This window comes from Pleuronectes platessa, chromosome 9 (assembly GCF_947347685.1).
Source record: "Pleuronectes platessa chromosome 9, fPlePla1.1, whole genome shotgun sequence".
In the NCBI taxonomy this organism is placed as follows: domain Eukaryota; kingdom Metazoa; phylum Chordata; class Actinopteri; order Pleuronectiformes; family Pleuronectidae; genus Pleuronectes; species Pleuronectes platessa.
In genome coordinates this window covers 22,300,383-22,327,098 of record NC_070634.1, presented here as the reverse complement: position 1 = coordinate 22,327,098, position 26,716 = coordinate 22,300,383, and the positions used below count along the sequence as shown (strand labels likewise).

Below are 26,716 nucleotides of genomic sequence, written 5' to 3'. Positions count from 1 at the left end.
TGACTCAGATTTTTCCACAGAGTGAGTCTGAGAAAACTAACTTTGAAAGTTCTCCTTTAAGTTATGAAGAATTAATTGCACGTTGTGTATTGATTCCTGTGTTCACTATGTGGCACTAGACAACATGCACCGAACATGCACTTTGTTGCACGTTGTATAACATGTAGATCCGACCATGATGATTTCAGGTAAACGGAATGATGATTATGACCTGAGGTTTACTTCCTTTTGCCTGTAGGTGGTGCTATGACTGAATATTGGCATGGAAATGTCTTCATTGGATGTACTGGGATGTTAATGTGAAGTTTGGGACATTGGACAATTTCTATGCGAGTTTCCAAAAATAAAATAAAAAATACTCTCTACAGGCCAAAAGAATGTGACTGAATATTGGAATCTTACATATTCACAAATCTAGATCAAATAAGAGAAGCCTTTATGTGTACAACAGCAGGGACATTACAGATTTAATTTGATTAACATGTTTCAGTTCTAATTAAGTTCCACTTCTTCCAGTTACTTTTGTCAGGGTTAGGGTCAGGGGCTTAAGTAAAAGCTGCTTTATCATGTTTCCATCCATCTAGTCTTATAGGTTTTGTGATTGAGTCTTTGAGTCTATTGTATGATTTCCCTCTTGCTTCTGCTGCATTAGTCTATTTGCCAGTGTCAGAAAACTCAACTGGAAGTGGTGCTATAGGCTCCACACACACACACGCGCAAACACATATGCACAGAAATTCAAACCACACACGGTTGCACATTTGTGTGAGGCAAAGTCTTAAGTAGAGCTTTAATTCAGGCCAGAGGGGGTGGAGGCTGTTGAACAAGCTGCTGCAAGGGGGTGGAGAGAGAAATGAAGATGTTCTGGCCAACCACACAACACATACACATACACACATACACACAGACACACAGACACACAGACACACAGACACACACACACACACACACACACACACACACACAAACACACAGCTTGTGCTCTCAGCCACAGCAGAGCACCAGGCCAGGCCACTCCAGACTTTGAATGGGAGACCTGTGCTGCTATGCATAGTAAGTAGGAAGGACCATAATCCACCACTGAGCTTTAGTAGTGTTGATGTTTTTAGCTCTGACACACCAAGTTAGCTCTCAGTGCATTAACTTAACTTCTTTAATACATTTATTGATTTTCTTTTTATGAGTGATCATCTGAAAACAGACGTTAATTCAATATTTAAGTGGAGGGGGAGAAATAGAAGGTGATGTGATCCTGATTATGATCCAGTGTGGTAAACAAGTGGGAGCACGCTCAGATGAGAGTTTGGGGGGGATGAGAGACTTGCAGGGTGCAGACGATGTGTTGGGTTTTGTGGGTATTTGTTGTGAGTGAAGCTGTGGACTAAGCACGAGGAGAAGCATGTGGACTGACAGTCGAGGAGACGCACAATTAGCGGAAAGAGGCGAAGGCTGGCAGTCACATAAACAAACCAGAGGAGAACCTGTAGGGAGACAGAACGCTGAGAGACAGGCGGGCAGACAGGCCGAGAGACAGACACGTGCATTGTAAACAGGACGTTTAAAAGGCTCTTTTGTTGGGAGTGACTCATCCGTCCTCATGGCCCTGAGAGGCAGGTGGAGGTAGACGCAGGTGAGGACAGATTTGCTGCTTAAGATTGGCAGATACGTCGACGATGACCTCGCTGCGATGACTCAGAGACAGAAAAAAAAGACACGTGTGCACATGTGCAAGTATCGTTTCGGCATGAACCTGAAAATCTGGACGTACGCTCCTATCCAGCAGCTACTCTGCAGAACACTTGGAAATAGAGTGAATCAAAGCTGCGTATATCAAGATTTGATTTATGCAGGGAGATGTCAAATACTGACAGATTCATTACGCATACACCAGCTTTCCTCCGTCCACGTGCTGAGACGGAGAGGAGCGGTGAACGACGGCGGATTATTCAATCTCCCCCTCCAACCTTTCCCCCCCCGTCAGTCCATGAATTTAAGATGTCGCTTCTCCAACTCAAGGAAGATGAGAGGAGGAATCTGATAGAGGAGAAGAGGAGGAGGAAAGAGTCTTGAAAGGATGTCCTGCTCCGCCTCCCCATCTTTGTGATTCTGCAGCACAAACACAAACCTACGGCTGCAGGAAACCTCCAGAAACGGCCATCGACAGCCGTCACACCTGGAGCTTCACAGTGTGTTTCCGTTTGTGTGTGTTTCTATGAAAGAGCTTGGGTCAGTGTGGCAGAGAAAAGACAAAGCAACAGTGTCAGTTTGCGTTTGTGCCCGCAGATGCTAAATATAGGCCTCGCTGGTACTGTCCAGGTGGCTGCACCGTGAGCTGTCAACGGTTGCACTTTCATTAACAATGCACCCAGTGCACACACACACAAGCACACACACGCCGGGAACACGGATGGTATGCACGTCTGTTTTGTTGCACGGATGCATCCTTTGACAAAAAGAAGAAGAGATGTTTCATTGAGTGACGTAACCGATCTCTCAGGAAACTGGGTCAGAGCCAGACACAATATCGCAGCGGGTCGGCCGTTGGTGCAGAGAATAATCAGCAGACGTTTGAGAGCGCCAAGATGGAGGTGATGGGTCCATCTGTGGACGAGATCAGTTTCGTCTCAATATCTAATGTTTTGTTTATCTGTTCAGCTTCCTTTATTTCTACAGGGACTATGACGTACTGATCAGATTAGGAATGAACATTTCCATTATGAATTCATCAAGAGGTTATAGCTTCTAGAAACTGATGTATAATTTAGTCGATAAACTGCGGCCGTCAATAATCCTGAGAACCAAATAAGGTGATTTATACAAAGTGTTTGATCTTAAATCAAGCGACCTATATCGATTCATTCTTGATTATTCTACTAAATGTTTCACAAATATAATAGACCTATGATACATATCATGGCATTTGGTCTGAAACGTACATTTTTATAGGTGTAAATTCCTGTTGAAAAGAATAGTTGTGATATAAAATAGTAAACTAGATGCAAAGAATATGTGTCCGTCATCGTTTCCAAACGTCTCAGTTTCTGCCCGTCCAGACAACTCAGCCCCGGAGTTTTCAAAATAAACAGTACGAGCAACGTACTTCTCTTTTAGCCGCTCGGAGACAAACATAGCAGCAGTGATGCATTCTAACACACATCATTGTGAATGTAGGCTAAATGTCTTCCACCATTGTTCTTCATCCCCTCCCCTCACGCCCTCTGTCTCTATAAACAGCCACGGCCTCCAAGGTTCCCATCCCCAGGCTTCAAATAGCAGCCACAACAAGGACTGTGCAGCCAATGAGCGAGCAGCTTTTAACATGGATCTTTAGCCACCAAGACAAATGGAGAAGACGCATCTTCCACCAGTCGCTTCATTTATTGACACGAGACCTTCATAGATCACAGAAGTCAACGTGGGAACCAAGTGGCCTTTTCTTCCACTGGCAGACAGCTCCCCTGCTCCTACCAGCCAGATGCTTCCCACAAACCCCCACTTGGTCTGCTGGTTCCACAGAGACGGGAAATGAGTAGATGTTTCTTACCAGATAATGTGATTAATAATGAACCTGGTTGTTCAATGCCGTGGATGTTGAAGACAGATGCTGTGAAAGTTTGAGTGAATCCCTCAAAGCACGAGCAAATCACAAGTGGGACTTAAAGCTCTGGAGAATCAGCTTGAGCTTTGCTTTAAGTTCTTTTATATAAAACACACAGTTTTGGGGTTTTCTTTTCTACATCTATGAGTTTGAAGCATATAGCTGTGAAATGTGAGTTTAGCTACATCTTGAGGGTGATCTCAATAGTCTGAGGAATGCCCCATTCATTGCAGCTTTTATCTAAAACCTTTCTATTTTATTTTTATTATTTTACTTTACATTTTTAGAAAGATTTTTTTTGTCTTTCACCTCATTTCAACCATATCTTGCTCTCATCGTTTTAAACTGTGCTTTTTGATTTTAAATTAAACAAATATTTATATCTCTAACCTTTGGTTGCTGGGCAGAACTTTTTCTATCGAGGCCTCTTTAAATGTCACAGAAACACGGCTGTTGCCAGTCTACAGTTGTCCAAAGCCCTTGAAGGCCCCACGACTCGCCATGGAGATGTGTCCCCAACTATTTCAGTCATGTCCTCCTATCAAAACAAAGCTCTGATAGGAGAACGAATCTTCCACTAAGAAAAAAGAACCAAAAGTAAAAATACTCTTCCTTCTTCTCTGGGCCACATTCAATCTGACAGTGAAATGTCATCTGCAGCCACCCAGCTGAACCCGGTACCACAGGAGGATGGAATAGCGAGACCAGAAAACTATCCTCTGTTTTCATGCATGTTGCATATAGCCCCGGTCACCTGGCTCATTGATTTAGCTTTGGAGAGATGTTCAACAATCGGTTCGGCCGGAGCAGCAGTCGCTCTGCAGACGCTCGTGAAAAGTGAGGCCATCATTCTCATTTAAGTGTCTTATCCTCAAAAATGGATGCTCACTGTGCACGAGGGCCTCTATCACCAGGATGCTGTGCTCCACTAAATGGGTTCAGTGTTCCTCATTCCTCATGATAATGGTTCTATTCACACACACAAGTGTTCATTAATAAATTACACTGCATCACAGCTTCATTAAATGGCAAAACAGTTTCACAGATAAATTGTCGTGTGTATTTAGAGATACATACATTTGCATAAATAAATAAAGTCCCTTTCCTGCACAGATTCACACAGTGAACCGGGCAGCAGTGTTCCCACAACCTTCATCTGGGTGTGTTTGTTAACAGGATTACACAAAAACAACTAGATGGATTACCACGAGGGAGGTGGGAGGGTTCAGGAATAAAAACAATCAGTTTTGGGGCAGATCCGGATCAGGGGGTGGATCCAGGATGAACACTTTTTCAACATTTATGGATTTTCAAGGGACACAACACTGTGAAGTTAGAAATGCTGTTATTTACTGTTAAAACACTAATGCTTTTTATAATGACAACACTATTTAAAAGACAAAGGCTTGAATGTGAGGTTACTTCTCTACTGTGTTACAGTGACAGCAGACAATGTGGTGTATTGCCTTCTCGAAAACCACGCAGCAAAACAATATATTATGTTGAGTGATAGAGACAGACAATTATTTATGAGTTAAGAGACGCATGCCGACGGCAACATGAAGCCTTCTTACTAATATTAAGTAAAAAAAGAGAATCAAAAATAATCAATTTCAATTTTTTGCACAGAAATATATAAATCCAAGCACTTTCAATGACTTATGTCAATGTCAAACTTCCCAAATGTATAAGGTTTCCAAGGACCAGTTGGAATCCTGGAATATCTTAATGGTTAGGTGTGACCTGCATGTCAGCAACCTGAAGATCAGCCTCTAAGAGATGGACAGATATGTTTTCTTGCCTCATGATGGTGAGCGAAGACACGTGTGACGTCAGCTACTGTGATATCGTCAGGTTTTCAATTCAGGTCCAGAGAGCTGAGTGGATTAGTTCCTCTTTTACCTCACACACATCAGATACTGCCTTAATACCCTGAAGTTCAGTGATCAAATGGTTGTGGGTTGGAATTGAATAAACATGCCGTCATTTCATGTAACACATCTGCAAATATATTGCACAAGCACTTAAATGGGTTTCGATTCTCTTGAAAGTCTATGTAGCCTGAACTGACCGAAAGCACATCTATAACCAAAGCCAGAACAGTAGTGTTTCTTCTTATGCCTGATATAAAATGATATTCTACTGCTGGAGAAAATACGGCAACAGTTCCCGGCTCAAGTGTTTGTCACCATTCACACAAGGTCGACTGCAGGTCCAGCTGCACTCTAAAACTCCTAATGCATCTGCAGATCTTCAAGGATAAAAGATTTCGATTTGACTGCATCCGCTTTCAGGTCCCAGCTCGGGTTTGAGCTCAGGGCTAAAACACCAAGGACATTTATTATCACCCTCCTCATTAATGTGAGGAGGGTGATGGGCAGGATGAGTTGCCAATTGAGCCTTTCAGAGACAAATCAGCCTCAATGTTGGCTGATACTTTTATTTGCACACGGCAGAAAAGATGTACATTTATGTTTATATTTTACTCTTAAGATTGTTTGTTTTCTTAATACACTTTCTAGATATTTCTTAGTATTTGTATTTTCTGTTTATTTATAGTTATCTACATTATGGTTTATGATTAAACTGGAAAATATCAAACAGTTTCAAAAGGTTTTGATAACAACATCCTGGGAATCATTGCCAATATAATTTATAGGTATGGGGAAAAGTGTTGACTCCCCAATATCTGCATTAAACCCCGAAATTCCATCATAATCAAGATCTTGTTTCTTTATATAAATATAAAATTGAAAGATTAAGTTACCAGCTACTCACCGGCACATTAGCATGTAGCTTGTGTTTATTTTATTTAAGTGTGTCCTATTTGAGAGTAAAAAAACAAGCAGGATCCTGGTGACTGATCAACATGATCCTCAGTGTGTTAACTGGCATGTGATCTGTGTTTACTGTGCGGTGATCAATGCTTCGATCCAATAAGCAGTTTGTCAGGATTCACTGTCGGCTACAGCACAACAGGACAAGGAACGTAAACTAACCATCTGCAGCCACAGTATCAGAATCAACAGATCTTTGTAAATATATTCACTCCCCCATCTTGCACCACAGCCTGGACTTTGATTTGAATTTGAGTCAATAAAAAAACAAGAGTCCTGGAATGAAAGCAATAAAATAAAAGCTGACACTCAAATCCAGCCCCTTTCCTACGAAACGTAAGTATCTACCTGTGATACAAATATATTAAATCAAGTTAAATAGAGTTGATAACAGATCTCTTGGTAGCTGCTATATGGTGCAGCTTCTGCTTTTCTGAACACTCACATGATGCGAGTACATAACACCACTAAGAGCAAGGAGCTGACCACACACAAACAAATCAATATACAGAGAAAGATCAAGGTTGGGTTATATGAGAATATTAAAAAAAATGCACAGATTTGTCCATTATAACAAAGTAATAATAAAAGAATGTGGCATCGCCCACCAACATAGACACCACAACACTGGAGGAGCTGCAAACATCCACAGCAGAGACGGAGGAGTTTCTGTCCATTGGATCACTTTGAGCTACAGAGAGAAGCTTTATGAAAGCGTGGCCAGAAATATTTTACACTTTCAAAGCGGTCGTGTAAATCTAGTGGTACAAACATCCACCCAAAAATCCACTTTAATTTCTGGTTGTGAAACATGAAAAACCTCAAGGGGGGTGAAGTGTGGTTCTGTGGCCACATTGAACCCAACATTTATAAACGCTGGCCTCACACGCTTCAAATAACACCCCCAAAATACTGGTTCATATAAAACTGTTCGTCTGATCGCAGCCAGTCGTAAAATATCAACCGATCAAAAGAAGGGTGCAGAGCTGAAGTAACCAGAGAACTAAGTCAAGCTTCGAGCAAAGGACGGACATTATTCTGGGAACATCTCAGAATAGAAGAGTTTAACCAGAAGGGGCAAAAGGGGGGATTCCACTGGGATTCCCATGTTCTGTTTCCACTGGATGTAAACACAGGGATTGTTTTAACATCTTAGACATACAAAGACGGAGAAGTTCTTTTTGGAGTTTATCACCATAGATTCTAAAGATGAACAACATGATACCACCTAAAAAGTAAAGCCAAAGTGCTTCGATCACCACCTGGTGGCCGACCCCTTCTCCATGTTAGTGACACTGGCTCAGGATTGGTCGAGTGCATGTATCTTCAGGACTTCAAAACATCATCACTGCTCTGCAGACTCTGGCACAAAATTCGTCAGATTTGGCTTCAGTTATAAATAGTTTGAGTCCTCCATACAACCAAGGTTGCCACAGTCAATGTTAAGACTATAAGCAACTAAGCTAAATACATAAATTTGAGAGAGACCATTCGTTGTTTTTATATCAACCGCAGCGACTCAAAGTTGTTGAGCCTTAAGGAAAAAGATAAAGTGGGTGGACAATGAAGTGTGATTCACAGATAAGAGGATGGATCTTTTTTCATAAAACTGACAGATCTGTGTTTGCACAGAGTATTAACGCTCCATTCTACTGAGAGGAGGAGGAGGAAGAGGAGGAGGAGGAAGGATGGAGGGTCTGCGGTGAGAAGAAAATGAACACACACACACACACTTACATACAAAGCAAACACAAGCCCACATTTGATATGAGTCACCGCTGAATCAATTTTACAATTTACACAACAGACTGTGTGATGATTTATAGTTAACAACTACACAGAGACAAGCATAGCGCCCCCTGCTGCCGGAGAAGCAGTTCTCAAACGTTGACCTGTGGGTGGATGATCTGAAGGTGAAAAGTAAAAACCATAAGCTCTTTAAACAAGATACAGTATCTCCTCAGACAGCATCGTCCTCCTCAAATGGCAATTTTGGAAGATATTTTGAACATATTTGACGTGTCATGATAAGGACCACAACTGAACATGAATGTGAAATGGCGATACAGTACATACAATTGATTTTCATGTTTTTGTTTGTTTGTTTTCATGGACACAATCGGAAAAAATATGGGGAACTACTTTTGGGGATCCTGAAATATCGAGGTAACCTGGCTTTTGTGGATACATTACTCTGTTTCCAAGCACTGAGCGAACATAATAACAGACCATCCGACTTTTCTGAAGCTCCACAAATACCGGAGTAAAAACTGAAGGTGTAAAGGCAGAGAAGCTGTGTGTATATTAGTCACAAAACCCTGGAGTCTCACTGGAGGCTCAGTGAACACATTAGGGACAGTAAACAGAGTCGGGGTCGTTTTCACCTTAAAGTCCGGAACTGAAGCAAACGTCTTTTTTACATTGTTGATATTTGACCCGGTTGGTTTTGGGTTCACATTCTAACTTAGGGATATTCTAATTCCTGTCTTCATCACATATGAGGCTGTGTCTACCTGTACAGGACACCGACTGGTTTGTAGACCAGCCGACATCAGACGATGGCATGTTGTCAATTCTTTTATTGTAGTCGCTATCTTTTTTAATAAAGTGTATCGGAAAAAGTAACCTTTCTGTTCGTATGGGGAAAATGAATAAGTCCACTCCTCTAATTTCTTTGCCACTGTGATACCATTGTGGTGTTCCTACCAGCAAAATGAACATACTCATCGTTCAAGCATTATTTCTGATTCTCTTTTTCCTGCCATTGTTTAATGCTTTCTCAACTTCCTGCAATTCCTCCGAAAGTACAAACTATCCGATAAAAAAGTTTGATCCGGACCGAGACCACTTCTTCTATTCAGACCACATCTTGGTCTGGAGGTCTGGAGGTCTAGGGGTCTGGAGGTCTGGAGGTCTGGACTGTGGTCTGAGGCCCACACTTGTTATTTTAGATCGGACGAAACTGAAAATTCTGAGAGTCCAGACTAAACAAGGTAGGTTGGAAAGACCGCTAAATCACACACACCTAGTTTTGAGGTGTCTTGTCACGACCCGCAATTATAACTTGCTAAACAAACACACACACAACTTTCAAAACAGTTGCTTTGTTTAAAATGACTGTAAAACTAACATGTGCAGCTCCAATGATTACAGACCGTTCAATCAATATTTGCTGAGAAGTTCAAGGCCCTGCAGCAGAACTGGAAATGTGAGAGTCACAAATAGAAACTGCCAAATTATCTAAAAACAAGATGAGACGAGTTTGTTATGACACTCAATATAGAGTACTCCAGTGCTTCAATGGTGAATGGAATAATCCTTCAACAAAATTTAATGCGGTTCTGACTTGGAAGATGTGCAACAAATATTCACTTTGTAAATCCTGTACATGTAAAACCATTAAACCTTACTTTACACAGATGGTAGTTTTTTAGGGGCCTTTATGTTGGATGTGTTAGTGATACTCTTGGATCCTAGAACAGAAGTTTGATTGTTATATTCCCACTTTCACTGCTTCAATGGTAAAACTGAGATTTTTTTGGGCAACTTGAGATAATAAAATAAAGCAGCTATTGTACAGAAGTGAATCAGCATCTAATGCCACAGAAACTCTGCTTCCTCTCTCCATTACACCCGGTGAACCATTTATTTAGGATCCCCAGCTTGTTCTCAGGTTCTCTGTGTGTGTGTGTGTGTGTGTGTGTGTGTGTGTGTGTGTGTGTGTGTGTGTGTGTGTGTGTGTGTGTGTGTGTGTGTGTGTGTGTGTGTGTGTGTGTGTGTATTGGTAGATGTCATCCTGGGTATTGTATGGGCACTCGACTCAAAGCCAATTCCCTTTTTGTAGCCGAATGGACAAATTAATCATGTGATTGGCTGTGATTCCCTTCAATAAACTCTGGGCTGCACATTGAGTGATTCTGAAACGATGTTGTAACCTTTCATTATTGCTATTCTTCTATTCAATCACATAACATGATGAAAAGAAAATCTCCACCCTCTCCTTTCTGATCTGCTCTTCATCTTTACCCTCTGTTGCCCGTCCTCGTATATGCACATAAACTGATGGTAAAGTTGAACAGATGAACTCTCTTCTCCCACAAGTCCTGTTAGTATGATAAACCCATTCATCAGTGTCAGCGCCTAATTGGTCGGCAGAGTTCTGATACACTAAGATCAAATCGACCAGGAACTTAACTATGAGCACTTCGGGGTCTCCGGAGACAGGCTGTGTTGTGTTGGCTCCAATGATCTGTAGTTCCAGTTCACAGTTTGATTTGTTATAGTGATTTAATCTCTCTTCACTAACTGATTAGCCGATTAGTTCAGCCAACATTCAATTATTGAATTTAATCACACGATAAAAAATGCATGGAGAACATTTTCAGGTTAGAAATAATGAAACAGAAAATAGTTTTGAAGCTTTTAGGACTGGCCCTTTGGTCGTGCACAATTTCATTTTGATTGATATTGGATATTTTGTTTGATATTTCAGGTTTCATTAGTCCTCCATAAGCAGTTGCTTGATACCAGAAACCTTCAAACAGGTTGAATCAAATCAAGATATCTTAACTTAAAATATAAGATGAATGGGACAGGTCAGAGAGACATGGAAGAGGGATGTGGACGGACTCCTACACCACTTCTCCACTGGGAACATAATTCTGCTTTTCAGGCATCCAGTCAGGAACTTTTCAAGCATCCATCACCAGCTATATGATACATCTATATGTTCTGCTAGCCATCAGGAAACAGACTGTGTGTGTGTGTACAGTGGGTAAGCGTTCAGATTGTGAGTCTGCTGCAATGCCAGTCATTGGTCGTCCCAGAATGTAAAGTTTCCGCATGAGCAGCAGGCAGCGAGTGTGTTCCTGTGTGTGGTTGTATGGTTGTGTGTTTGTGTGCGTGTCTGTGTGTGTGCGTGTGTGTGTGCGCATCAGTAGCTCGGATGCACCCTGGTCACGTCCTCCCCGATGTGCCTCAGGGAAGAACAGGAAATGACTTTGTTTGTAAAAAACCCCAGAACAGAACAAATTATGAAAATGGGGACAGAACAGAGGGAGTGAAGGAGCAGTGGAGGAACACAGCAGCACGGAGTTGTTTCAACGCTGCACACTTATCATCAATAAATTACATCAGCACCACTATAACTATAGGAGCCAAAAAAAGCCTTGTGTAAATTCCTGTGGATTACACCTCCCTTACTTACTCCCAACGTTCTAATCTCAGTTCAGGCTGGTTAAGGCCGACCGCTGACTCCACCTCTCGCCAGTTCACACCCAGATTACAGGTTTAGTCGACTCTTGGTGGGGAAAGGAATGTCTCGGCAGTCGTATGGTTCATTAACACAAGGGCCTATTAAATCTTCTCACAGTCACCGTCTTCACATAAATAATCTATACTGGTGTCGCTGAAGAGGTGGAGTGGTGTCTGAGAGAGGAGGTGGGAGTGAAAGGGAGAGTGACACGAGGAGGGGAGAGAGGCAGAGACAGAGAGAGAGAGGTGAGGAAACCATGATGAACCACCAGAGCTGGAACCACTTTGAGGGAACACACCATCAATTCCAGTGACACGCTGACGCCCTGCAATATAACCAAGGCTCATATTACCCACAGGTTGACTGAGGCAAACATCTCCCTTCTCCTCTGTGGTATATCATCACCATATTAACCATTAGTGTTGTTATTTACGGAACACTTTGCTGCTATACATGTCATCCTGATGGCACACATGCACACGCACATACTTCTGCAAAGGCTTCAGTTTAAGAACTCAAGAACATTTCCCCCTGTCATTCAAGACACTCAGAGTCAAATTTGAAATAACATGAATTCCTCAGTCGAGCTCTTACCTCTGCCAAGGTGGAGCATTGGTTGTCTTGTTCTTATTGTAGAATTGGAAAACAAAAAAAGGGAACTAATCCAATGAACTACATAATTTAGTTTCAGAGCTGCACAAGTTACCTCCTTCAGGGAAATGTTTTGGTCTGTTCTTCTGTCTGGTCATGAGCAGGATTTTGCAAAAACTACTGATAGGAGGGATTACCGGGAAACTAGAGCAAAAAACAAGTCAATTTTTGTCGCGGATCCAGATTGTGTGTGGAAATCAGTGAACTTGTCTTTGCGCAATCCTGCTAACAAATAACCCAGGGTTCGATGAAATTACTACTTGTCACTATATGCTGCAACACACGGTGTGTAAGCTTTGCAAATGTACTGTAAAAGACATTGTTCGTGGTGACTGCATGATATGTAACATGCTGGTACTTCTAAAACAACTAAAGGGTTCATTCCAGGAGAACCCTGCTTCCAAGGCTGCTGCTAAAGTCATGCAAAATGGAGGACGGCGTGGCCCTACATCAAACAGAATTACTCAAGCATACACTGACACACAACCGACCGACTCTACACACCCACAGATGCACATGCTTGTTCCGTTCATAGAATTCCAACGCTGTGCTTTCATGAGACAGCGTTAAAAGGTTGAAAGAGTCTGAAGTCGGTGTCGGATTAGACCCGGCTCCCTCTCACGCTGTGATTAAAAAGAATATGAAGCTCTGTTTCTTGTTGTGGATATTTTGTAGGAGAGTAAATGAAACAGAAGGCCTGGATTCAAAAAGGTTTCCTGAGGCGTAATGAGATATCAGAGATGATCATGACATCTGTTAGCTTTGGGGCATGTCAATAAGAAACATGAGCATTTCAAACTTAATTACGTTTAGAGAGACTGGCTGTATAATTACACTGGCCAGGTTAGAGTCTCATAAACCAACTAATTTTCATTCATGCTGTTAAAACCTCTTTTCTAACTGTGCCTATATAATTAATGAAATTAGCATTGGTGGTAAAAACAGATTCCTACAAAATAAGACCTGGTCCCATGAGTCTTTTCTTTCCCGTACTTAAATGCAGAAACGCTTTCCTGCCCACTTTTATCACAAAGCAAAATCAGCTAAATAGCAGCTGCTTTAATACGCTAGGGGAATACCTGACACAAACCAAACCAGCAATAAACAGAGCTAACAACAATCTCCATTTTAGTTGCAAATAAAAACAATTTTCCATGAGAGCCGTATGACTTGCCACAGGGGAAGAGAGAGGGCAAAACAAAAAATCTTGTGATACTGGGGCAAAAACGAAAAAAAAAAAAAAACGCACGGTTGGAGAGGAGCCGGTCAAACTTCCTGTATTTGTGTGAACATTAACTACTTGAGTAAAACAACTTAATTTCTGTTCCATAAGAAACATGACATTCCTCTTCCTGCATCCGTCACCATCGTTAACATCATGGTCAACGTTGTGGTGAAGTGAGGGCAGTAACTTCCCTTTCCTCAGGCCTCCCTTTTAATTTGGACAAACCCCGCTCTGACCACTTGGGTCTGTCATGGCTCATTTGTTTTGGAAAAGATGTTAAATGACCAAATATGAATCTCCCTCAGTCCCTGAGCAGTAAGGTCAATGAGACACTGAATGTGTGAGAACATGTTAAAAGATGACAGGAGTGATGAGTCTGTGTGGAAATGAGAAACCCCACAAATCATCTTCAGTCCACCTCAAACTGACTGTGAAGTCAGAGAGGTAGTAAAACTTGCTGGTTATATGTTGGTTTCAGGTTTATTTGGACCTTTAGAACCACTGCATAACACTGCAACTAGAGTTAGTTCCGTATAAGCTGATGTTAGTCGGTCACTGATCCAATGCTGCCTTTGTAGCGTCAGAGAAAGTGAATCAAGTGAGCAGTCTGCCCAAATTAAATTCAACATGTAATCTCAGGTAACATCAAGAGACAAAACCATGACTGCATGGTTATGGGAAGTTAAATATCTATGATATCTGTGTTCTCCAGACTTTCTGCCGACTTTATACTAGGAGGTGAGGCAGAGAAAGGCCGCAGAAACTTTGCGTTCACACATACACCTCCTCTGGGGAACTCCAGAGGAACTCCAGAGGATCTCCAGAAGATCTCCAGAAGATCTCCAGAAGATCTCCAGAAGATCTCCAGAAGATCTCTAGAAGATCTTCAGAGGAACTCCAGAGGAACTCATGTCTGAAAGCAGCTTATGTTAAAGACTATTCCAGAAGATCCACACCTTAATTTAGTGGGATCATTTTTTACCAATGTCCCATCCGTTTGCCAAGTCGCATGATCCTGCTGACAAACCAACCAATGAGAAGTGAAAACACATTCTCCCTGTCGGAGGCAAGAACAACAGAGATTCCAGAAAAGGGGCCTCTGTCTCCATCCTGCCCTGATGAATCGTAACAACTTGCTGTAGATAACATAAAAAAGACACAAACAGAATATCAGCAAGCCTTTCCGACAATCTTTCATTATAGACACAGATACTGAGCAGTGCAGCGGCACTTCCCTCCTCAGCAGTGTGTTACAGTGGGACCACAGATGACAGGTGCTTTGTGTCTTGTTGTTTAGTTTCACTGATGCGCAGTTTTCTCTCCACTGCAGTTCTCTCTGTACCCATGTCTCCCTTCCTCCCCCTTCCTCTCCCCCTCTGCCTCCCTTCCCTGCTGATATGGTGAAAATCAATGGCTCCTCTATTCTCTGGGAGGTCTGATGTCTGCTAATGAAATCCTATCTGCTATGAGTCATCCATCTGATGGCTGCTGGGACAACGACATGCTGAACGACCAAGTCATCTAAGCAGCATCTTATTCATCTCACACACACACACACACACACACACAGTTCATCCAAACGATGTGTTGTGTGCATAAACACAGACTTTTTAGGTCATCACGATACACAGCTTCTTATTCCTGTTTCATTAATAAAACTGAAACTGTTGCTACACTTATGTAATTGTTAGTTTCGCTGGGATTAAATAATGGGTTCGAGTTTGGTTAAAGAACTTTTCTGTTTTTCTTCCCTCTAGTGTTATGTATAAGGTCTGCTAAGTAGAATTAGGGAACTCCTATCCTGCACAGAAAACTCTGCTCTGGAAGTTGTTGAAGCTCCACGTCAGTGTACCGGTCGATACTACTGCGTCATTGTGATGTCACAATGCCCCACATTGGCATAATGCACGCCTCGTACGGTGAGGCCACCCCCCTTGCAAAGCCAGGAAAAGTGAGAGCAGAGATTGAGATTTCCTATAAGCACTGGAAGCAGTTGACCAATCAGAACAGACTGGGCTGCATCAGGAGGCGGGCCTTTGTTTCAGACAGAGGCTGAGAAGAGGAGCTGTAGCAATGGAGAGGTTGAGGATGGGTATTTCTTTCTCGATTTTCTGTGTCATTAGTCTCCTGTGGTGCACTGAGGTTTGCCTGACAGGTTTCATCTGTAACTGCATTAACAGTGTCAGAAATAATGCTACATCATACTAATCATGACAAGGCAGAGAATATGCCACCGCAGCACAACCTTGGATAGATGGATGGATGGAATATTAATTATTAGTTACAGGTAAAGTATTTTCCTGCTCACTTACAAAACCTGTATCAAACTTAATACAAATATCTGACTTACAAAAAGAGCTGTTCCTTGATTTGCATCTGCAATACTAAATATGTATATTATGAGCAACTACAACATCTTAATCCCCTGTGTTTTATTTGTGTCAATGAGACAGAGCAGTCTCCGGCAATAAAAACAAATTTGTGGGCCATATTGTTCCAATCCAAACAAAAACACACCAGTGATTATTTAGTGACGTTTTAAGGACCAATAACAACGACCTCATGAAAGTGGGTTACATCAACCTGTGACTTATTTTGCAGAGGTGTATTTTTAACTGGTAGTCCCACAGCTTGGTGTGCGTACAGGCACTGCAGCATTCTGCGTTACCATACTCCTGAATGCAAGAATGAACAAAGTAAGGGATGTTTCTTCAGCTCTTTCATTCAAGACTGGATGTAAAACAGGCGTACAGCGTAAGGTAAACAGAGAGCACAGACACGGACAGCCTAACATTCTCACTATCAGAAACTTTCCAAGTAAACAACAGCATCCTGACAACATGACACTGAAAAGCTTGCGAGACACGTCTACACATGTTGCGTTTCTCTGTAATCACAATCTCAAAACACTGTTCATCCTTCTCTCATGCATCACATTACTCCCAGCCTAAATCTCTCTCTCTCTTTCTGCAGCCCTCCAACCCTTCTGTCCCTCTTTCCTACATCTCTCATCCCATCCAGTTATCAATCTAAACGCTGCTAATCTCTTCCTGTAGCTGTGTCTCTGCGTCACAGTGCTAGTGCAACCTCCGCTGATTGAAACTGACATCTGTTTGCACTGGTCTGGCTCACAGCCACGCAGTACAAATACACGCAGAGTGCTCGACCCAGACAAATCCACGGATATGGCAAAGAGGGGACGTTTCACACAAACATGGAAGAATACGATGACACCTGTTTCTAGCTAGAGCTGAAATGAAATATTTTTAAACGAAGGGAGGAAGGAAGAAAAGGACACGAAAGCTGAAGCCTGGAAAGAATCTGAAAAACTGATGTCAGCAGTCTATCTTGTATTTCATGGCCTACTTTGTTTGCTGCTATATTTTCTAAGTGCTGCAGTTAAGGTTGAAATTCCTTCCTAAAACTGATGCTATTCTCTTCAGTCGTAGTTTGACATTACATGCAGGCGATATGTTATATTATGAGAAAACTGAGGCACAATTAATTAAATTCTGCAGTGGAAAAAGCTTTTGTAAATCATCAATATTCCTTAAATCCCCCCTTACAGTATTGTAAGGAAATCACTAATTAAAGCAGAGGATGCAAGTCGAAGGTAAGTGGGTACTACAAAAAATTAATAAAAATACACATCTAATCAGTGCTCATGTAATGATCATGTGTGCCCACATTTATCTCCTAAAGCCCCTGCAAATTTAATCAATTGTTATAATTAAGTCGAGTCAGAAGATTGAGCCAAACGCTAACCGTCGGCCCGGGAGCGGAATACATTACACACAGAAGCACATTAATATTATATGGCCAAATACATTTTCTCTTCCCTGAGGGTTTCCCCGCCACCATGTCTGTTCACCCTTTCTTCAATAATAGGAAACACAGTGCAGGAAAAGAAAAGAGGAAGCGCTACAAATCAGTTGGACAATGGGAAATAAAAAGAAAGTTAGAGATCGCTGCACTAAAATAGAAAGGTACCGACATGAAGAAGTGATGGTATGAGGCTGAGAATGGAGGGAACTGCAGACGTAGAGTCAAACCATCGGTGAGAACAATAAACCAAACCATCATTATTCAATCGTTTGGTTGAGAAACATCAACAATGGTGATCACAACCTGGAGGCATAGGTGCAAGGACACTAATAAGCACTCGTAACAAAGCACCTGAAATGCTACTTAAAGTAAGGAAACAGATTCTACCAGCCAATGCTGAGATTAGCCAGCTGAAGTAAAGGGTTAGAGCACTCAACCAACCCAAGGAATCCTTTTCTAAACCCCTACACCCAAGCAAGGCCTGCTTTGGGGGTAAGTAGATCTCCATGGAACTTAATTTAGACCTTGGTCCCTGTGGTCAGAACACACAGAGGATACCTAGTTCCAGTCGAAACATGGCTAAAGACCAGGGTCATGGTCACCTTTGTTTGGGCAGTGGTGTGTAGAGGAAAATCCTCCCTCACTAATCAAAGTTGAGGATGAATGGGGATTGCCACAAATACATTTTTCAATGAACAATAGATAGACATCAGAAGTGGAGACCATGAAATAAAAATGATCTATTTTGCCAATTTTAATCCTGTGCCCTTGTGTTGATAATTGCTTTCTTGCTTATTTGCCAGACAAAATGCATCAACAAACCAATATCGTAGTGATTTTACATCAAAGTCCCTTTTCCCCTGTCTTTTCTCATCCGGTAAAATGGTTCAGAAGGTTCTATGACTCATCCTGCACTCAGTGACATCCAGTGAAAATGCTCTGCTGGCTCGAAACCTATGGCTTCACTCCAAAGAACCTCTGTTTCATCCCTCTCCGAAATATCCGGCTAAATCCGCAGGTGTAGAAGGTGGTGATGAAAAGTGCTCAACAGAGAGCGCCCTTTCCATGTTGAGCTGCCAGCTACTGTCAAATTGGCACAGGGGCGTAGACACCAGCGCTATTGACAAATCTAAACCCCATCCCCATTTGTGATAATTCCCTCTGTAACGTACTAGTTTTGGGTAAATATGTGAAATCAAATGAGCCTTAAGGCTGCAACACTGAAACAATTGAAAGAAAACAAAATAAAAGCTAGGAAACCAAGTTTGTGCAGCCAACTCTGTTTATTTCTCCATCTGCAGTGAGGTTATTCTTTGCCATTTGTCGGTCTGTCTGCAGGATTACTCAAAAACTACTGAGGCTGTTTGCATGACCTTTCCAGGAGTGATGACCCGTGGAGGAACCCATTATTCACCACTTTCTTTAAACATGGTGGATAGGGTGTTGGTCCTGATGGAGGTATGAGCTCCTGTGCGTCCTACTCGACACTAAATCACTCGAACTGATGAGCCACAAACAAGGAAGTGACTTACCAAAATACAGGCATTTTGTAATGATAGCTGCCCCCTCTCCCCTCCCTCTTTATCTATTTGTCTAGCCCTCTCCCTCCAGGGCTCTGACACGAATTGCTGCTCTCCATGTATCCCAGGACTGAAAGAAAGAGATACACTAGGGCTTTGTAATCCAATGATGTTAGGCTCAGAGCAGATCTACGCTGTGACCTGAACACATCCTTGTGTGGAAGGACAGACAGATAATGCAGCAGATCACAACATCCACAACATATTTTCCTTGTACGCAACATCACAAAATATCTACATTTCATCGGCTCTCATCTGAATTCTGCTCGTTGATGGAGCCAACAGAGACTCTGCTCCTTTCACTGTCATGAACCACGACATGAACACACAGTGATGGGGACGGTGTTGCAGCAGCAGTCACAACACTGCAACATCTTTTTAGATCTTTGAGACTATGATGGCAAATCACCTACTGTTGTGACAGCGGGCTCCCCTAATCTCTGTGTGGGCCCTGTCAGACCGAAAACCTCATCCACACCCTGTTGGTTCAGAGTCTGTGCGACTTCCTGTTTGTTGTTGGCTGTGCTCTGTGGAACATTTCAGTTTAAATAAACCAGGACAACACTGAGGGGGAGATCAGACGGGACAATTACAGGAAACATTATTAAGTCAAAGAGTATTAACAGGTTAATTGTGCAGTGCTTTTCATTTATTAACTTGTCTCCTTCTTCAAAGACTGATCCCAGCGCACAAATACCTTAAGCAGTTTAAGCTGTTGTTGTACTTATCTGATATTTTGTCACTGAATCTGATCATTCATTCAAGGAAACAGTTTGATTACACTGGAAGAGAACCTCAACTTCCCCCAGCTGACAGTGAATTACACAAACATGCCTGTTTATCTGGCTCGGAATCCGGGCCGTCATTACATAAGCTTGCCTTTGTGTGTGTGTGTGTGTGTGTGTGTGTGTGTGCGTCTGCAGAGAACAAGATGGAATTTGAATTTGCTGTTGTGAGGATGTTGTGCTGCTGTGTCCAAGAATGAATGAATGGGGTGCTAGGAAAAGTACGACCAAGAACAAGTGGACTCATTTCCGACTCCTTTCCCTGCACCACCTCCTCTCCTGACCCTCTGTCCCTGCGCGTCTTCGTTTGTGGGAAAGTTAACTCGGGTCTTTGTCAAACTCTCTGTCATGCACAGCCACAGTGGACCCGCTCCACTGCGACAGATTCGACAACGAGCTGTCCTCCATGTCTGCCACAGTCTGATAACCAAAGAGTCGTACACATGCACATGTTTTTCATGGCAGCATTGTCTGTCATATTAGCATCTGTGCACTCTCTTGTGTCATTATAAGGGAAAGCCAGGGACACAGGGTTGTCACATCTCAGAATACATACAGATGAAGCCTCGTCTATCACCTCACCATCCTTTTTAAAAACTTGTACTATTAAACTATTTTAATTGTTCTGCGGAAAGAAATATCTACACTGGCAATGCAGTTGTAATTTAAAGCAACATGTCACATGCAGGTGGACACGTATTTTCTATGATCACGATATTAAAGCTGTAACATGCCACTCCTGTTGTGTGATCCACTCATAAACAGTGTATAAAGATGCACGACATGACAGCTCCTCAAAAGTGTCTGGCTACAGTTTGGGTAAAACATCCCACCTTCTCTATGTTAGTGAATGGGACATGGACACAGTACACCTCCAATACATTTCTCCCAAAGAGGATTTCTGTCATTTTAGCTAGTTTTTAAATCACAATTTGTACGTTTTGGTTTTTATTAGTTATCATGTTGAATGTATACAGCTCTTCTTTGCTATGCTAAGTAGATGGTTGAGTAAAGTGGGTCAGATAGGAGTGATACGAAAATAAATATTGACTAAACTGTGACTCAAGCATGGCAGGGATGCACAATTCTGCATTTTGCATTTCACATTCACAGATGTATGCGGTTCTGTTCCATCATAAAACTTCTCCGAGGCTACTGAAGGCTGCTTCTGACGCACCAGCCCACACGAGTTATGCGTTTGGGCCAGTGGCAGTACATGCAATTACTCATTTGGGTCTGTGATATGAGGCGGTGTAGCGATCCTTGTACAAAAGGCTTCAGGAGGAAATAATTATCATTATGTTTCCACAACAGCGCTACACGCCTGGCACACATCTGGCTGACATCGTTTATGTTTTTGTGCTCATCCTAACAACCCTAAATACCAGTTTATTCATAAATCAATGAAAGTTTGCACTTGGGAGATTCTGCTCAGGTCATTACCTAATCAGACATGAGTCAGCCTCGCTGTCATTACGCTGGAAACCATATGGCGGTCCCTTGAAGGGAGAGTTAGAGCCTGTTGGATGTGAAGGTGAATAGGGAATCGAGTTGACCGGAGACATTCTGACAATGTGATAATACTGATCCTTCTCCGAGGCTTCATCAGGCAACAGGGAGCTGTTTTTGTAGTAATCAATGTTGCAGTGTTTGTCTATAACTGCTGCACATTAGTGATTAAAGAAACATTAATTCCACACTCCAACTAAGTGTTATGACTTCAACTGTACAATAACACAGATAATGATGCCATCCACATCTAACAAGGTAGTGTTATTACTTTTTGTTGAAGTGAGTTTAGGGAGTAGAAATAAAATCTCGTCCATTAGAGTGCAAGCAATATGGATTTTGGGGCCTGATCACGATATTAAACTCCCCAAGATAAATTTTTATTTCTAGTTGAGATATTTAACAATTTAAACATACATTTTATCATAAATATCTATAAATAAAAAGAAAAAAGCAAATAAAACCAAAAAGTATAGAACTTGAATTTAGAAATTATATTTTTTTAACAACTTGGCTTCATCATTTATGCTGAGATAATTCTGAAAAGCTGAGTCAGTGGTGATGACCCTGCATGCATGTTGACAGAACTTGATTTGTTATCACTGCAAAACCAATTCAATTACACTCATATCATTTGGTATTTTGATACTCACTTCACATAGACCATAATAAGCGAAGCAAGCAATCGTAATGTTATCACTACAAATTAAGTCAAGTTGAGAGACCTTTACAGCCGGGCGGTGGAGCCAAGCATATGGCCTGGTGTCCTCTCTGCCCTTTGCTCCGCAGCATTCCAGTCGAGGGTTTATCCAGGTCTCAGCCAGTCAAACGCTTAAGTCCTGGATCTCACTGTGACAGTGTGATTCCTACAGCGAGTAACTGGGATTAACAGGACTACGAGTCTGCAGGCCTTCGCGAGTCTGCACTGCTTATTACAGCCCACAGAACTGTTAGATGGAGTCAACAACATCCTGACAACACACTGAAGCCGTCCCGACAACATGTTAAATCTGCTAAACTTGGAGCCTCATCAGTGCATTGTTAACATTCTCCTGATAGCGATGCTGCAGGAAATGCCACGAGGTGATTAAAATCAAAAGGGCTTATCCCATGGGAATATAAACGTGCTCGGCTAAGTTATATAAGAATCTATAAATAAGGTGGAGATGAGATATTTTGCATATAAAAGTTTAGATTTAAGGCAGGACAGTGAGCAAATATACTAAAATGTTAAGCCACTATAGGAAGCAGGAGAAAATGCTGTGACTACATACTATATTTGAAGGTCGTTTCTTGTGTACAAGGGCATGGGTTGGCTTGATGGTAGCACTATAAGGTCAGAGGGTCACTAAGCTTCACAGTTCATCCTCTGGGGATCAGGAATATCCACACAAAAAAATACCTCAACCGGATCCTCCATGCCAATTCAGTTTTGCTTACTTTCTGCTTGTCATCACTTATTTGAGTATATAACGGGTATACTGTTCTTACACAGTTAAAAATGGTATCTGTTGAATTTCCCAGTGGCCTCGATGATGTCTGAGCCCCCTGCTTACAGCGCCTATCCTCAAAAGTCCAACGAGATTAGGAATCCCATGCTACACGGCACATTTGCCTCGAGGAGAGATGAGTGAGTCACTTTTGAAACAACCACCACGCAAGTGCGAGCTCTCTTGAGTACAGGAAAGCAAACAGGAGATTTGTTACTGCCTCACAACGATGGATTCATCACATCCCACAGAACCAACAGTCCCACGTGGAGTAAAACCAGGACATTTGTTAGATTTTATCAAGTAATATTATGTTGATTTATACATGGGGAGAGGGTGATGGATTGAGTTGATTGATGGTAGATTTCCTGATGGTCACCGGCACCCTTGATACTAGGGGAAGCCTCTGTGTCTGTGTGGGGTTAAAATGAAGTCATCACCCTGTGTGTTGACCCTGCGTGTTACCCAGGGACAGCCATGCTGGCCGTGGTATGTAGCTTTAAAAAGCAGAGCTAACAAGGATTAGCATCCAATTTTAACACCTGACTGTAATCCTGCCCTCACACAGTCTATGCTAAGCCCACGTTAGCCATGCTAGTGGAGGGAGAAGCCGTTTGCAGACGGTCTGTCTTGCTTTTCTTTTTTTTCTCCGTGTCACTGTTACCTAACAACTTGGCTCGTGACAAAAGCAGACGATGACAGGACAGCACACTTGCAGGGGTGGAGGAGGAGCTTTAGATTAGCTTATTGTGTATTACAGTTAAGGTGAAGTTGTGGAATCCTTATTTACCGCAGGAGCAATCTGTTCTGCTAGTGTACTTTGTCTGTGCCACACTGCAGCTCAAATTCTGCATTAAAACCGAACCATAAGGTTTGTGTACTGCAGTGCTCTCAGCCATGGACTGAAAAAAGTGATTGTCTGGAATATACAAAGCTCAAAAATAGACTCATCACATCACACAGATCAAGGCTTTACCTTCAGGACACATGAGGTGCTTTCAGACAAGAACTGAATTCATTTTGCGGAACTTTTCCAGAGGAGCTGTAGGCGAGAACGCAAATTTTCCGGGTCAGTTGCTCCAGACATTTTCCAAAACTTTTCCTGCCAACCCCTCTAGTGAAATCTAGAGACATGAGAGACGTAGCAGATGAGGAAGACGAAGATATCAACTTGGTAGGACGATGAGATTCGAGAGCTTTAGGTGATGAAGGCCAACACCGGTGCTGTACAAACAAACATCGATTTCAGCATTAGGAGTTAAACGTCACCTCCTGCCTCCTTCATGTTAAACAAAGACGCCATCCCTTGCCTGAGTGTTCTGACCACGAGAACCCGTCTGACCCCGACAGTCTCCTGCAGCGTTCCTTATATGTGAAAGACTAATTCATATCCGAAAACAGCTGTACTGTACCACAAATACTAATAACTCACTGAAAACCCGGAACCTGTCACCTTGGGTTAATCATTAACTTCAAACTATTGTGCCGTCGGTTATTATCACACAGAGAGATACAATATTCATAATTATCTAGTGCTCATCTGTACCTGCTCAGTCAACATGAGCTTATTAGACATCACGGCTCTGATCCCAACTATGACCAGGACAGAAAGGGTGCAGCCAAATGTATCGGGGGGGTTTTGTCTCAACTATAACCGACTGAGCACAGTTTGTATAACGATGTGCAACGGACAAACAGAGATGCTGTTACGATTCTAAAAGCGGCTCCAGCCAGTCAGGGTGACACAGTAACAGAGCAATATGATACACCGTTATCTGACATTCATGCATCGCCATTATTGTGTAATCATCAGTTTTCAAAGGGTTGAGCTAAGAACCCCCCATTTGAATGTTTGGCGTTTTTATTCCTTTTGGTATCAAGTCTTTATGTAATTAACTGGACAGTTTGGCGCTTTATCATTTGAACCTTACAACCCTATGAAGTTTGAATGATATCTTCACTGCCACTTCTGGAAAACTAAGAAATGTTGGCTAAGCAAACATCACAGAACCTTCCAATGCATCTATACTGAAACAAGCATCAGACTTAAAAGCTAAAGTGGATTAAATGTGGCTGGAAATGACTGCTGAAATCACACCACTTAAAGCTACTGGAAAATCCTAAATATCCAATATTCTCATATCCCTTTATAATTAAAACATGAGCACTAGTCCATTCCTAGCTTTAAAAGAACTGGCCACAGTTAAACAGCAGAAATAAGAAACCACAAGACCTGAAGAGGCCCCAATACCATTGATAATGTCCAAACACAGACACACAAACAAGCAGACAACCATCTAATTAGACTCTTCCTGAGCAGCGAACACACTGGCATTGAGCTCAATTATCAGCTGCACTGGAGTAAACAGGCCTGAATGACAGCATCATCTGGCCTTTTGGAAATATGAACTAAAACATAATGATGTAAAATTAAATACATTTAACTACAGGGGGTAAACAAGCAGGAAGTGATATTTCAAGTTATGTAAAACCTATTTTCACTTCCTGGAGATATGCACGTGAAAGCTGACATTAGTCAAGGCCGGTCCAAAAAGGTAAACATGTAGTTGCTGTTGTCGGGTGGAATTAAAATAGGATCCAAGTTTGAAACGGTCAAAGACGAGAGCTGCACTGTGAAAATTATGGATGAGAAGAGGGATGAATGAATGGATGGATGGAAGGATGAGGGCTTTTACGTGCCAGCTGCAGAGCTGTAGGGATTCATCCCTCCATCACTGGCCTAGCCCCCCTGATGATGTCATCAGTTAAAGGGACATGATATTAAAAGAATCGTCAATGTTCCGTTTGCTCAACACGCTCAACCTGACACACAGGGATCAGCCCGACCACGGATGGGTAGAGAAGTGCACGTGAACGCACCAAATCTCAGGGCTGGATGGTAGAGCGGATAGTGTGTGGTTTTGTGTGTGTGAGAATGTGTTTCGGAGTACAACATACAAAGAGAATATATACAAGTGAGCCAGCTGGGCACATAAGCCCTCCTGCACAATAAATCCAAATAATCCTTTACGATGGGAAACGGGAGAAGGGGGGGTGGTACTCAGACATATGCACACACACACACACACACTCACAAAAGGTATACACGGTTCAATTAGCCTCGCCATTGTGCCTCTGTGGACAGACATTCAGTGGCTGTGGCCTTTTCCTCGGGATAACATGCAAGTCACTGGAATGTATGTCCTCAAAATAGCAGGACAGCTTATGACATTTGAAGCTCCCAAACACACACACACAGAGACACTCACGTACACACACACACACACACGTACACACACACACACGTACACACACACACATACATGCATGCTTTCTAGCAGATGAGCCGCTGTAGGACAAGGACATAAAGGAGGATTACCCTGATTTACAGCAGAAAAGGGGACGACATGATAATGAAAAATATTCTTACCTTCCATCATGGTTGCAGATTTGCATTCCTCTATCTCCAATGAGCCTGGAAATGAGAGTTGCAGTAGGTGTGGGAGGGGGGGCGGGAGGGAGAGAGAGAGGGAGAGATGGAGAAGAAGCCCCCGATTACCAGAGAGATACAGTAGAATGGACGGCCGGCTAACGCCCTGGCTAACGGTGAGCCTTCGTCTCCCCCCCTCCCCAGCCAGACGTCGCCTGTCAACTAGCCCAGGAGGGAGAGATGTGGAGAGAGGTAGACAGAGAGAGGAGAGAGAGAGAGAGAGAGAGAGAGAGGAGGGGTACGGGTCCTATAGCCAGGCCTAGCTGCTGATCAGAGCTGGGGCTTTAGCCATGGAGGATGCTGCTGCTGCTCTAACCTACACACTCAGCTGAGGATGCTGAGAGGTGGGGGAAAAGCTGAGAGGAGGAAATAAATAAATAAAGGAGGCAGGATAGAGAGAGAGAGAGAGGGAGGAGTGTGTGTGTGTGTGTGTGTGTGTGTTGGGAGGAAGGGAGGGCTGAGGAGGGGGGTG

General features: G+C 42.5%; 1 protein-coding gene across 1 annotated transcript in view; it reads right to left on the bottom strand.

The window, feature by feature from the left end:
* The window catches only part of sgip1a (SH3GL interacting endocytic adaptor 1a), a 71,281-nt gene that overhangs the window by 32,176 nt on the left and 12,389 nt on the right, over nucleotides 1-26,716 (bottom strand). The window contains exon 3 of the mRNA XM_053430417.1: nucleotides 26,185-26,229. Coding sequence (XP_053286392.1) covers nucleotides 26,185-26,229 — 45 coding nt within the window. The remainder of the gene's footprint in view (nucleotides 1-26,184; nucleotides 26,230-26,716) is intronic.